Source organism: Sinocyclocheilus grahami, unplaced genomic scaffold (genome assembly GCF_001515645.1).
Source record: "Sinocyclocheilus grahami isolate Dianchi unplaced genomic scaffold, SAMN03320097.WGS_v1.1 scaffold535.1, whole genome shotgun sequence".
Taxonomy (NCBI): domain Eukaryota; kingdom Metazoa; phylum Chordata; class Actinopteri; order Cypriniformes; family Cyprinidae; genus Sinocyclocheilus; species Sinocyclocheilus grahami.
Window position 1 is genome coordinate 1,444,151 of NW_015505714.1, and position 13,262 is coordinate 1,457,412.

A 13,262-nucleotide genomic window follows, 5' to 3' on the forward strand; every position below is an offset into this window, starting at 1 on the left:
CTACTAAATTATATTTACTAGTTTAACTTATACTGTAAAGTTTTTCTCGGTAATTTGCAATTGCATGCGAGTTCCTGAATATGATGAATGATGGGATACACGAAAATTGCTCTGAAGTGGTATTACAGAAAGTGTGGATTTAGTGTATGTTAAGGGCTATGAGCTTTGCCATTTTTTTGACCTGGGACCGTCTTGAGAAATTACTTCCTGTCGCGTACACATTCTCAAGAAGCCAAGACCACTAGTGTCGGTATTGCGACATGCACTTTATTTTTTCTCTTTAGTCCATTTGGTTGCATAAGCCATTGTTGACAGATGAAAAAAAAAAATGCACTCAACAAAAATACTCAAAAACAGTTGAAAGTTCACCGTATCATGCTCTCAGCTTCCCGTATATGGACTGCTCGCGGAGAACGTGCAACATGTTTGGGAGGCAGAAAGTGCTTCAAACACCTTCTTATTCAAGAATCACTTCTTATTTTACAGTTTAAATAGACTAGGTCTATCACAGGGCAGTTATTTCAATGAAATCTTTAAAAACAGTCTGAAAATGGTTTCATCCATTTTTTAGAAGTCCATGTAAAATTTACTCATACTGATAAAATGCATTTGCTTATAAACACAAAGTTAATGCATTTGTTAGGTTTTTTTTCATAGAAATAATTTGTTATACGTATATTTTGCAATGGCGATACAGCGATAGGAGTCAGAAAGCAAAAGCAAATACATTTGTAAAGACTTTGATCAGTAGACCTACAGGTCTGAAATACATTCCTATTTATGCAACAGTCATTTCAATCAGTAAACATGGGACACAATTGATTCTTTTTCGTATGAGTGGTTTGTGTTCACATCTCACAGAACACAAATGAGACTCCGTCCCTCTTCAATCTCATCCTGCACCTTGTCGCTGGAGGTGGCGATCTCAGCCTGGGCCGAAAACATGGCACAAATGAAAGTGAGAACAGTGCCTCCTATGGCTGTGTAGAAAGCCCAGCCCAGAGAACACAGGCCCACTTTATATGGGGAAGCATCCGGACCGCAGTAGTCAACCACCTTCTTAGAGCCCCAGCCTGCAGGATAGATCATCAGACCTAAGATGAGGAATAGACCTGCAAAAGAGAAAACGGAAATGTTACAAATTACAGTTGCTAAGGTGTTCTGGGTGATTGCAAGTTGGATGGTGTGGGACAAGTTAATGAATATAAATGAACATAATAACTAGCTGAAACAAATCAGAAACACATTTTAAAGAAGGATGGATTTAGTCATTCATCCAACTCTTAAGGTCCGTTCACACTAGGAACAATAACTATAACAACAACTAAACCAATAACCATAATAGTGTCCACAGTCTGTTTATTAGAAGTATTTGCTGCATTTCTGTCGCCTGCTTCTTTAAAAGCTTGAAGAATTTACAGATTGGGTGGATTCTGATTGGACAATGTTTTTATTGTTCATCAACTGAAAGTGATTCCAATGATATTGTTCCTCAGTGTCGTTATTGTTATAGCCGTGCTATGAACTTCCCTATTCTCATAGAATTAGAATTAAACTAAGACACCATTGTTTTGCACTGGTCAATTTTGAGATTTTGGGTTATTTTGCTTGCATACATATCTTCAGACTATCAGAATAAGAAATCTCCACTTTAGTAGCACTTACATAGACCAATCCTTCCAGTTTTATTCCTATCTAAGGTTTTTACAAAGGGGTTTTCCTGATTTACATTTTATTCCTAAAAATATGGCAAACTAAATTATTTACACAACTTATTTTTTGGCCACTGAAAGCATTTTTTAATGGAGATATCCAAATTCTATTCAAATAAGAGTTTTCATTTAACTGTGAAAACTGAAAATGAAAATGAAAGAGGAGTTTTGAAACTGGGTTTATCCATTGTTCAGATTTCTGTTCTGGAAATGTACTGTATAAATGAATGCATACAGTGGGGAAAAAAAGTATTTAGTCAGCCACCAATTGTGCAAGTTCTCCCACTTAAAAAGATGAGAGAGGCCTGTAATTTTCATCATAGGTATACCTCAACTATGAGAGACAAAATGAGAAAAAAAATCCAGAAAATCACATTGTAGGATTTTTAAAGAATTTATTTACAAATTATGGTGGAAAATAAGTATTTGGTCAATAACAAAATTTCATCTCAATACTTTGTTAAATACCCTTTGTTGGCAATGACAGAGGTCAAACATTTTCTGTAAGTCTTCACAAGGTTTTCACACACAGTTGCTGGTATTTTGGCCCATTCCTCAAGAGCAGTAATGTTTTGGGGCTGTCGCTGGGCAACACAGATTTTCAACCCCCTCCAAAGATTTTCTATGGGGTTGAGATCTGGAGACTGGCTAGGCCACTCCAGGACCTTGAAATGCTTCTTACGAAGCCACTCCTTCGTTGCCCGGGCAGTGTGTTTGGGATCATTGTCATGCTGAAAGACCCAGCCACATTTCATCTTCAATGCCCTTGCTGATGGAAGGAGGTTTTCACTCAAAATCTCACAATACATGGCCCCATTCATTCTTTCGTTTACACAGATCAGTCGTCCTGGTCCCTTTGCAGAAAAACAGCCCCAAAGCATGATGTTTCCACCCCCATGCTTCACAGTAGGTATGGTGTTCTTTGGATGCAACTCAGCATTCTTTCTCCTCCAAACACGACAAGTTGAGTTTTTACCAAAAAGTTATATTTTGGTTTCATCTGACCATATGACATTCTCCCAATCCTCTTCTGGATCATCCAAATGCTCTCTAGCAAACTTCAGACGGGCCTGGACATGTACTGGCTTAAGCAGGGGGACACATCTGGCACTGCAGGATTTGAGTCCCTGGCAGCGCAGTGTGTTACTGATGGTAGCCTTTGTTACTTTGGTCCCAGCTCTCTGCAGGTCATTCACTAGGTCCCCCCGTGTGGTTCTGGGATTTTTGCTCACAGTTCTTGTGATAATTTTGACCCCACGGGGTGAGATCTTGCATGGAGCCCCAGATCGAGGGAGATTATCAGTGGTCTTGTATGTCTTCCATTTTCTAATAATTGCTCCCACAGTTGATTTCTTCACACCAAGCTGCTAACCTATTGCAGATTCAGTCTTCCCAGCCTGGTGCAAGTCTACAATTTTGTTTCTGGTGTCCTTTGACAGCTCTTTGGTCTTGGCCATGGTGGAGTTTGGAGTGTGACTGTTTGAGGTTGTGGACAGATGACTTTTATACTGATAACGAGTTCAAACAGATGCCATTAATACAGGTAACCAGTGGAGGACAGAGGAGCCTCTTAAAAAAGAAGTTACAGGTCTGTGAGAGCCAGAAAGCTTGCTTGTTTGTAGATATAATATAATAGATATAAATAATACTTATTTTACCGAGGAATTTACCAATAAATTCTTTAAAAATCCTACAATGTGATTTTCTGGATTTTTTTTCTCATTTTGTCTCTCATAGTTGAGGTATACCTATGATGAAAATTACAGGCCTCTCTCATCTTTTTAAGTGGGAGAACTTGCACAATTGGTGGCTGACTAAATACTTTTTTGCCCCACTGTATATAAAACAACAAAAGAAAAAAGCTTTTGAAAGTTTATCCTTGAATAAAAAATATAGAACTAAATCAGGTCTCATTTGATTAACACTCTTTTCATAAGAATCAAAAGAAAAGTAAAGAGTCCTAGGGGAGTTTCACAAAGAATTAAAAACGGGTAATACACTTGTAGTAACACAATGCTAGCATCTCTTGCAGTGCAATATTAGCTGCTGACTTGAGCTGGCTTCAACTGAGTTCAGTGCTCCTGTACAGCTGTTAAAGGGTTAGTTCACCCAAAAATGAAAATTAGCCCATAAATTACTCACCCTCAAGGATAAGGAAAACAGTAGAGGATGTTCCTTTTTGAATTCTGTTTCCTGAGATCAACAACTTCCTGTTTCTGTTTAGCCTCTAATAACACACAATAAGGTTTTAAATAGAGTTCACTGTGGAACAGGCAATAAGAATTTTCTTGTGTAGCAGTACAATATACTAATATTTGTATGTCACAATAATCACAGTATACATAAACATAAAATCTGAGTAAACAAAACAGATACTTATTTCTATGCACTTAATTAACATACTGCAATGAAATGAACAGATGTCGATCAAATCCTGCATTTCTCAGATCTCAAGATCAACCACAAGATAAATGTTCAACTTACACATTAAAAAGGGAAAAAAGTAATATTTCACAATGCTGTTTAGTATACAAAAACGCACCCTTTCATGAGAGCAGAAATGCATACAAAAGCGTTAAAGTTTGTAACAATATCAGGGTTCACAGGGTTTTTGCGTTCAGTTGTTATTTTATTTATACCTCGAAACTTTTTTTTTTTGTGCGTATTTCATGCAATTCTATCCAAAACTTCTGCCAGATGTATCCACCGAATTAATCCCCCAATACCCACACTTGTCTTTGCACTTGAGCACTTGTCTACTTGCATGACGCATTTCCTCTATTTGGCCCAAGTGTCAAAGTAGGCATGCAGACCTCAAGTCTTTATATAACTTTTACCCAATGCACGTTTTCACAAAGTGTTATGTTGGTTTTTAATTCTTTGCCCTTTATTAGATAATTTGCATATTAAAACATAACACTTGAAGAAAACAATTCAAATGTACTGTGATTAAGTATGATGATATCTATTAGTTTAAATTTGTATTCCACCATACTGTGGAAATGGTGTGAATGAGACTTTACATGGTATTTTAGTTTTAATATTTGGAAACTGAATGCTAACTTAATTTTTCTCTTTAAAGTTCCTCTTTCCCTGAAGACACACTCAGTCAAAACTAGAAGCCGACAACGACCTTGTAGCCCCTTTGAACTGTGTGATAACATCATCAGAAAAAAGCAAAAAAAAATCTTTACAACATGAAAGGTTCAAACGATTTCAATTCAGTGTCATTTTGTGCCTGTTGAAGCTATGTGATTATGCTTTAAATAGATATTTGTCTTAAAATCTGGGACTTGTAAGCTTTCATAATTGTTGTAATACTGTTTAAAAGGCAAAGAATGAACTCTTGCTGATTTATTTAATGAACTCTTCATTCCAATCAGAGCAGGTCACTGTGATCCCTCCATTTTATTCTGTCTCTGAAGTCATGCTCTCACTTTTCACTAATTACTCAATCACCATGTTGTAAATCTTTCAATGAAATTATACAAAAGCTACATAGTTTGGTTGTACCTGTAGTTGGTCTTGTTTTTCTATCAAATGAACCACAATATTTTTATTGTACCACAATACAGTATTGTTCTAGTGTTTCCAGACATGACTGCAAGTAAGATGCATTATCATGACTGATCTGTTAGTCCCTGGTATTTTGACTAAGAATGCCCTGCCACAGTCAACATTACAGCTCTGCTCCTTTGAGCTGGTTTGAGAAATGGTAACAAAAGTAGGTGTGGATTCCTGGGGCCGGATTCACAAAGCATTCAGATCAGCATGAAATAAAAATTCACCCTATTTTCTAAATGCATGTTATTGATTGTGAATGATTTGTCCATAGATTTTTGTTTTTTTATCAAATTGTCATAACTTGATCTTCTGGTGACAATGTCAGATTTCTCTCTGTTGATAAATGCCGGACTTCTTTAAACCCTGCCCCTCCACAATTGACTATTAAGGCCAATTCACGCCTCACAGACAAACGACATCAAACACCAACAGACAAGTCTGTCGGAGTTAGTTGGATCAAGTGCTGGGCGTGCTTAGCAAATTATCCTAAAAATTGATGTTTTTCTGGGCATGTTTGTCTGTTGGGAAAGTGTGAACATAGACAGTTATTTTTCATAAAATTCTAAATCCAACAGCCAAATTTTTTTGGTGTTTGTCTGTATGGTGTGAATTGTTCTTTAGAGTGCATTCACTAACATTTCGTTCTTTTTTGATCATTCATTGCACTCAAATTGACATCAAAACACAGAAGAAAAGCTCTGTCGGTACTAGTTAAATAAAATTAAATACCAGTAAGTAGCACAGATGTTTAATGTACAGATGTAAAGATGTTTAATGAATTTATTTGGTTACGATTATTATTATTACATTGTTTTGTCAAGTTATAAAATAGCCAAATTATCAGCAAATAAATTCTGTTTAATGCCGTTAAACTAACGCATTTCATGCACTTCACATAAATAAATTATTTACAAGTGTTGAAGTATTGCTTTTTTATTTATTTATTTATTTTTAAAGAAGATTTTCATAAATTCAGTCCTTGGCGAACCACCATCAGGAAAATAAGAGAAAGATACACTTATATTTAATGGTTTAAAGGTTTTCAAACCTTGTACCTCTGTATGCGTTTTAAATCAGAAATAGGACAAGCTCAACAAGGTTTTTTAAACATTAAAGAGACGCTGAAGTAACATTCCCAATGCTGTAATAATTAGACTGTCTTTTCTGTAATGGCATGATGAGAGTGTTGGAAGATCATAATTAGATAGCATGGTCTTTGAGGTCACTAGAAGGATGTTGAAGCCGTGAGCTCAGAGCATTCTGGGGGCAACTTCAGTGTCTCCCTTAAATACACTCCCTAATTTTCTGTGTTTTGTTGATAGTGGTTCAAAGTTAAAGATGACCACCAACTGCCACAACAAAAGACTGGCAAGAATCTGAGAAAGCAGTGTTACAGTAGACTTTCCCATCTTACCTGCGATTCCCTGAAGCAGGCCACACACATTGAATATGCTCTTCTTCAAGATACTCTGGAAGCACATGCTGAAAACCGAAAGGATGCCCACTACAGATAGGAGAAAGATGGCGACGACTAGAAATATAACAGTGGCTTGCCAGAAGCCACTGGCTATTTCCATGAAGTCTGTAGCGTAGGGCCCACACTGGACCACCTTCTGCTGTGCCACCTTGATGCAGCGGTTATAAATACCCAGGGTGCGCTGGTCGCTGTGGTGTGAAGCGGTGACGGTGAAGTTGAACTCAGAACCATCTGGATATCCCACTAGCCATTCGGCGCTCATAAATGCCACCATCTCAGCAAATGCCACCACAATGCTCATCAAGGTCCATAACATAGAGCGGCATGTGACTATGACGTGACACATTCTGCAGAACCTGTATGCCAGTACTTGAGAGGAAACGGTTTATTCAAGCAGCAGCTAAGGCACGTCAGTGAAGGTCCATTGGTGTTGTCATCACAGCTGAATCAGCACCAGATCTCTTCAAACAGCACCACAGAAGAACTCCAGAGCTCGAGGACCATCCTGAGAATATCCATGTACTGACACCGAATGAATAAATCTATAAAGAAAAAAAGAGAAACATTTGTTTGAGAAAGTTATAATCAAGGCCATAAATCTAGATTGCTCAAGAGCTCTGAATTAGCACACTGATGCCTGTACCAGGAACAATCCAATTTAATTTAGCAGTTTTCCAGTTCATAGACCTCTCTGTAAATCCTAGTAACACGGCACAATCTAAAAAATGCTGGGTTAAAAACAGTGTTAGTATATTGTATGAAAACATACAAATGAGATTATACGAATTAGTCACCAGATTGTGAAATAGTTACGAATCGCCATGACATTATGATGGTTTCCTGAACACTCTACTCATCTGCTATTGGTCAGATAAACAGGTCAATGTTGAGTAAATATAAGAGGCAAGAAATATCTGGAATATTTAATATTAACATGACAAAGATATTCATAAAACAAAAAGTTCCAGTCACTTCACCCATCAGAGGATAGTGCTGCAATCTATACAATATTTTCACCTAGGTCTATGTTATGACAAGTCCTTACTGTAATACTGCAAGATTGTCTAAGCAGCAAATGCCTGTTTGTACAGGTATGTAAGGTGGTAAAATAAAGAATCTGAAAAAACTAATTCTACTTCCTAATGCAGTCATAATATAAACGCAAGAAAGGCATGACATTTCAGACTAAAACATTCCTAGTTTAAGTAAACTGAGGCTGAGTGCATGATGACAGGTAAGGGTTTTCTTAAAGCCTTCAATGACAGTGCTCTGAAGGCAAGTGATATATGAATTTATTGAATGGATGATTATTATGTCAGGTTAGGGTTAGTCTTTTCTTTTGGCATCAAGCACTGATTTATCATTTAAAACTGAAAGGTCAGGCAATCACAGCACTATGTCAAAGCGTGATGTATATACACACACACACACACACACACACATAAAGTATGTCCAGTGTATAGAGATGTTTGTTGTTACCAATAAACTTCTCTTTTCAGTCATCAAGAATGATTGTATAATTATTTTGTAAGCTGCGCAACTAGACTGATAGGCTGTTTACTGAATGGTCAGAATGCTTCAGATCTAAGAAATACAAAGAATGAGCTCACACTTAGTTTAATTACACCACATGATTCCCCAAAAAAGGAGGTAGCAAACCAAAGAGGAAAGTGCCATGGATTCTTAAGAGGCCTGAAGAATGTCAGAGCCTGTTGTTGTGAGATGAGGACACAAAGGGCTCTCCTGCTGGTGAAATAACATGGTTCTGAAAAGGGATAAAGAGGCTCTCTACTTTTGAATAAAGATGGAACCAGAAAGTCCCTAGACACGGTGACAGACTTTCACTGGTTAATAGGGGTTTCAATGAGTTTCAACTGAAATGTTGCCTCCAAAGCAGTATGAAAGCTGACAAGAAGCATTCATTGAATTCATTCTAAGGAACTGTGGAATGTCTTCCAAGATCAATATTAAATATTTCTAAAGGCATCCAAAGGTGCTCAGCAATCAAACAAAAGTTCGATCTTATACATCTAATTAGCTCCTGCTTAATCAATATGGGGTTTTCATTGCCAGATTCTCCACTTATACTTTTACTGTGTAATTGTACCATACAGTGATAGTATCAACTACTAGTACCATGGTGCATATGCCATGGCATGGTACACCAAGGGACATCATAGAATATAATGGTAAATGATCAAACAAAAATGGTATTGCCATATGTTACTATGCCCCAAAAAACATTAATCTCATGGTGCTTCTTGGTTGATGACATATTTAGCCCCAAAACATGATGTTTCTAGGTACATATCCCAAAACATGGTACTGCTAAAGTGTCAAGTTCAAAAAAGCATGTTGGTTTACTTAACCCCTGAAATCTTAACCAGTCTACCGGCTTAATCTCGTTACTTCTAAGAATAACTATATTTTCTCTCATGTCTCCAGACACAGTTACAATCTGTTTACCGATTTATGCCTTAAAAGAATTCAAAAAGCAGTTTTATTGATATTTAGGAGATTAAGCAAGGCAGTAAAGTCCTCTGGATCACGGCTCTCGTCTCTCTGTTTCTTTGAATGCTCTTGTAGTAAATTCTATCATCCCACCAAAGCAAGAGAAAATGATCTCTTTTGTTCAGCGTGACTTTCGACGATGTCAAAACCTAGATTCGACACAACTGAATTTAGACGAACAATTACACGCAGCCTGAGAGGTAAACATAAAATATCTGTAGTCCTCTTACCTTAACAGCGGTGAATTAACGGGCTGTTCGCTGATTAACGTTAGTGTTTAACTTCCTGATATGGCTGAGCGGAGCTCCTCTGTTCTGACGCTACACGACACGAGCCAGAAGGGAAGAGCCACGGGAGAAACGTTCAGCTTCACAATCAGAGCTCTGGAATACATGGAAAACCATACAATATGGCATCGTTTAGAGGCCACGATTCCTAGTTCGGTGCTAGTCTCAAAGCAATATCAGGTCTGGCTCACTTCAGCTACTTTTCTATTGTTTCTTCTTCACCGCCTCCTTTACTCCAGACCCTCGGGAATTTACAATGGCTCGGAATACGCCTATACGCCTGATAATATGTAGTCTAGGTAGACCTCTCTACGAGCTCACATTTTCTGTGTTTTGCCCTCTTTTTTCTCTTTAAAGATGTTTAAATTTGACTGGAGAATCTGATTAACTTTACCCAATCAGTTCATGGGGTGGTGGGACATAGCCTACAGCTGGATGTTTCTTCAAATATGAGTAGTTTTGGCCCTGTGTTTCACACTCACATAAAATGTTTAACTTGTTCACAATGTTCAACATTGTATATTCATCACCAGAGAACTCATTTATGTCATTTATGTCTTTTCTTCTGTCATTAACATTTCTACCTCAGTGTCATATGCACCACTTCAAGTTATATAACAGGTTTAATAGCATTCGGTGGAGGAAAAATATTTAAAAAAAAATGTTTCAGAATAAAAAGGCTTACCATCTTTGGGTTGCTAATTCATAGCTAGGATTTGTTTTTTTTTATCTTAAAGGGACAGTTCACACAAAAAATGAAAATTCTGTCTTTAATAGGCTACTCACCCTCATGTCGTTTCCAAACCTGTAAGACCTTCATTCATTAGAACACAAATCACGATATTTTGGATGAAATTCGAGAGCTTTCTGACCCTGCATGGACAGCAACGCCACTACCACATTCAAGTCCCAGAAAGGTAGTAAGGACATCGTTAAAATAGTCCATGTGACATCAGTGTTTCAACTGTAATTTTATGAAGCTACGAGAATACTTTTGTGCGCAAAGAAAACAAAAATAACGACTTTATTCATCAATTTCTTCTCTTCCATGTCAGTCTTTGCCACATGTTCACGAGAGTACCACGGCACATGCGTGTGGTCGGTGCTGCTGACGCAGGAGCCCGCGTTCTGACGTAGAACCTGGATGCGCTGTGGCTTTTCAAGCAGAGGAATGCACGCATGCATCGTGGTACTCTCGTGAACATGTGGCAAAGACTGACATGGAAGAGAAGAAATTGTTGAATAAAGTCGTTATTTTTGTTTTCTCTGCACTCAATTGTCGTAGCTTCATAAAATTTCGGGTTGAACTACTGATGTCACATGGACTATTTTAATGATGTCCTTACTACCTTTCTGGATCTTGATCGTGGTAGTGGCGTTGTTGTCTATGCAGGGTCAGAAAGCTCTCGGATTTCATCAATAATATCTTAATTTGTGTTCTGATGAACGAAGGTCTTACGGGTTTGGAACGACATGAGGGTGAGTAATTAATGACATAATTTTCAATGACATTTTTGGGTGAACTATCCCTTTAAATACATAATTAAATAATCTTTTCACATTTTTGTACAATTTCACAAAATTACAGCTTGAAAATTACACCAAATACAAATATTAGGTTAGCCTACTTGGATTTTCTTTGTTTTGTGCATACATCATATCTCATTTTGATGAATGATTTAGGCCCAGCTATATAATTTTCACACAGTATATATTGAATGGTTTATGTTTATGTTAGTCTTTGCTGACATAACAATAATAGTTTATATAATAATAATAATAATATAATTCATATTTGTATGATGCAATTTCAGTTTAAGACTGAAAAGTCACAAGGGACCATATAAATAGAAGTCTTTGGAAAAGTATAGTGAAAATAAATGATGAAGGAATTATACAACACTTCACAAATAAAAAGGTATTATTGTTACTACAAATCAGCCCTTGATTTGTAGTATAATAAAGTCCAAAGATGAGGCCTGGCTGCAGATTAGCCATTATACAAATATTACATGAAGACTGCCAGTCTGCAATATTTTAAATATGAACATTTTGAGTCCAGGACAATAAAAAGATTCCATATAAGGACATTAAAGTATGAATTAACAGAAGTGTTGTAGTACTTATGTGTCAACTCTAGAGGGCTATATTGTGTCTATTATTGTAAATGAGCGAGGACGACGAGTCTGGGATGCAATATTGTCTGTAAAAAAGAATGTTCTATAAATATGCAATGTTCTAAATCAAAGTCAAAACAAACTGATGCATTAACAGTAACACTGTGTACTGCTATATTTTGAATCATTAAGTAAAGTTTAAACCATATCTTCTTTAGCATGTTCAGTATTTGCTGACCGTCACTTTAATCTGTCACTATATATTTTAACCACAATATGAGAGAGAGAGAGAGAGAGAGAGAGAGAGAGAGAGAGAGAGAGAGAGAGAGCGTGGCGAGAGACACGAGAGAACACATACAACAGTAACACTGTGTACTGCTATATTTTGAATCATTAAGTAAAGTTTAAACCATATCTTCTTTAGCATGTTAGCTTTTTGCTGACCGTCACTTTAATCTGTCACTATATATTTTAACCACAATATGAGAGAGAGAGAGAGAGAGAGAGAGAGAGAGAGAGAGAGAGAGAGAGCTTAGGCCGAGACCCGAAAGTTCATGCAAATGCCTGACAAATACCTTGACTGTGTCTCATCCTTACCTAATCTGCCCTGCAGCATTCAGGTCTGTCTTTTTCCAGTCAAATTTTTGGATGTAATCCCGGTGTATAAAAGTTGGGAAATGCTGTACTGACTTGCCAGTGAGTGAAACATCTATATTAACTCAAGGGGGTGAAATACTTTGTACATCCTACAGAAGCTTGACCGAATAAATGATAAAATGTCTTATAATATACCAACCTTTTTATAAATTGTATTGCTCAAATTGTCAAAACTTTAAGTTAACCTTAAGTACAAATATTTATTTTAGCAAATGTATTGTAATTGAAATGAAGTTTTCACTCCACAAAGACAGTCCACTGTTCACTGTAATCCTGTTTCTGTGTATCTGTCCTGGTTTGTTTGGTTCTTAGAAACCAACTGTGATGTTTTTTGGCTGTAACATTTTAAAAGAAGTCTAGATTGAGACGAAGCAGACTGGAGCAGTTTAATCTTCAGGGAAACAGAGGCTAGGACAGGCCAGAGGGCTCATCAGTGTCCTCAAATTGAGCGGGTTAGACATGGTTAGCTGGTTAGACAACACAACTGCTATATATTTAGTTGTGTTCAATCCACTTAAATATATGTACAATTTTAGTTTACTTAATCCATTTGTTTTGGGACATGAATCATTTTTGTTGCATTAACATACATTTTTAGTTCCAGCATGCTTTCAATGCTGGGTTCATGCTGGGTCAAGAGAGTGAATGTTGAAATTAATTATTACATAGTTATTACAACATAGTTATTTGATGTGTTTTTGAGTGAAGTAAATAACTAGTTAATGTTTAGATATGTTGGACAAGTAAAAGAGTTGTGTTTAAAAGATGCTGACGAGTAGAGGCTGAAGTGGCTATGTCACATTTTAAACTACTGTAAATGTATGTTGGTTTGCTTAATTAGAAATAGCTGGTTTAATGCCAGTGAAAAATCATTTTAATATTTGTGCTGTGCTAATTGCAGACACTCTTTTAAATGTACAACATAAATGAACGTCAA

The 13,262-nt window shown here is 36.9% G+C and overlaps 1 protein-coding gene across 2 annotated transcripts; it reads right to left on the reverse strand.

Moving 5' to 3' along the window:
* Positions 1–247: 247 nt before the first annotated feature.
* On the reverse strand, positions 248–9,804 carry LOC107555493 (lipoma HMGIC fusion partner-like 2 protein). Of its 2 annotated transcripts, XM_016238317.1 has the most exons (4): positions 9,743–9,804; positions 9,495–9,647; positions 6,691–7,295; positions 248–1,112 (listed from the first exon to the last, which is right to left on the reverse strand). In XM_016238317.1, exons 3-4 carry the CDS (start codon positions 7,097–7,099, stop codon positions 856–858), a joined length of 666 nt encoding a protein of 221 aa, XP_016093803.1. In that variant the 5' UTR covers positions 7,100–7,295; positions 9,495–9,647; positions 9,743–9,804; the 3' UTR covers positions 248–855. The 2 variants fall into 2 exon arrangements, with proteins under 2 accessions (XP_016093803.1, XP_016093802.1); XM_016238316.1 differs by lacking the exon at positions 9,743–9,804 and having other exon boundaries at positions 9,495–9,732.
* Positions 9,805–13,262: the final 3,458 nt, after the last annotated feature.

Bases quoted from the DNA above. Each gene is read 5' to 3' on its own strand.
- LOC107555493 (XM_016238317.1), bottom strand. From the start codon at position 7,099: ATGTGTCACGTCATAGTCACATGCCGCTCTATGTTATGGACCTTGATG. The intron at 1,113-6,690 runs GTAAGATGGGAA...TCTCTTTTGCAG, and splicing joins CCTGCTTCAGGGAATCGCAG to GTCTATTCCTCATCTTAGGT.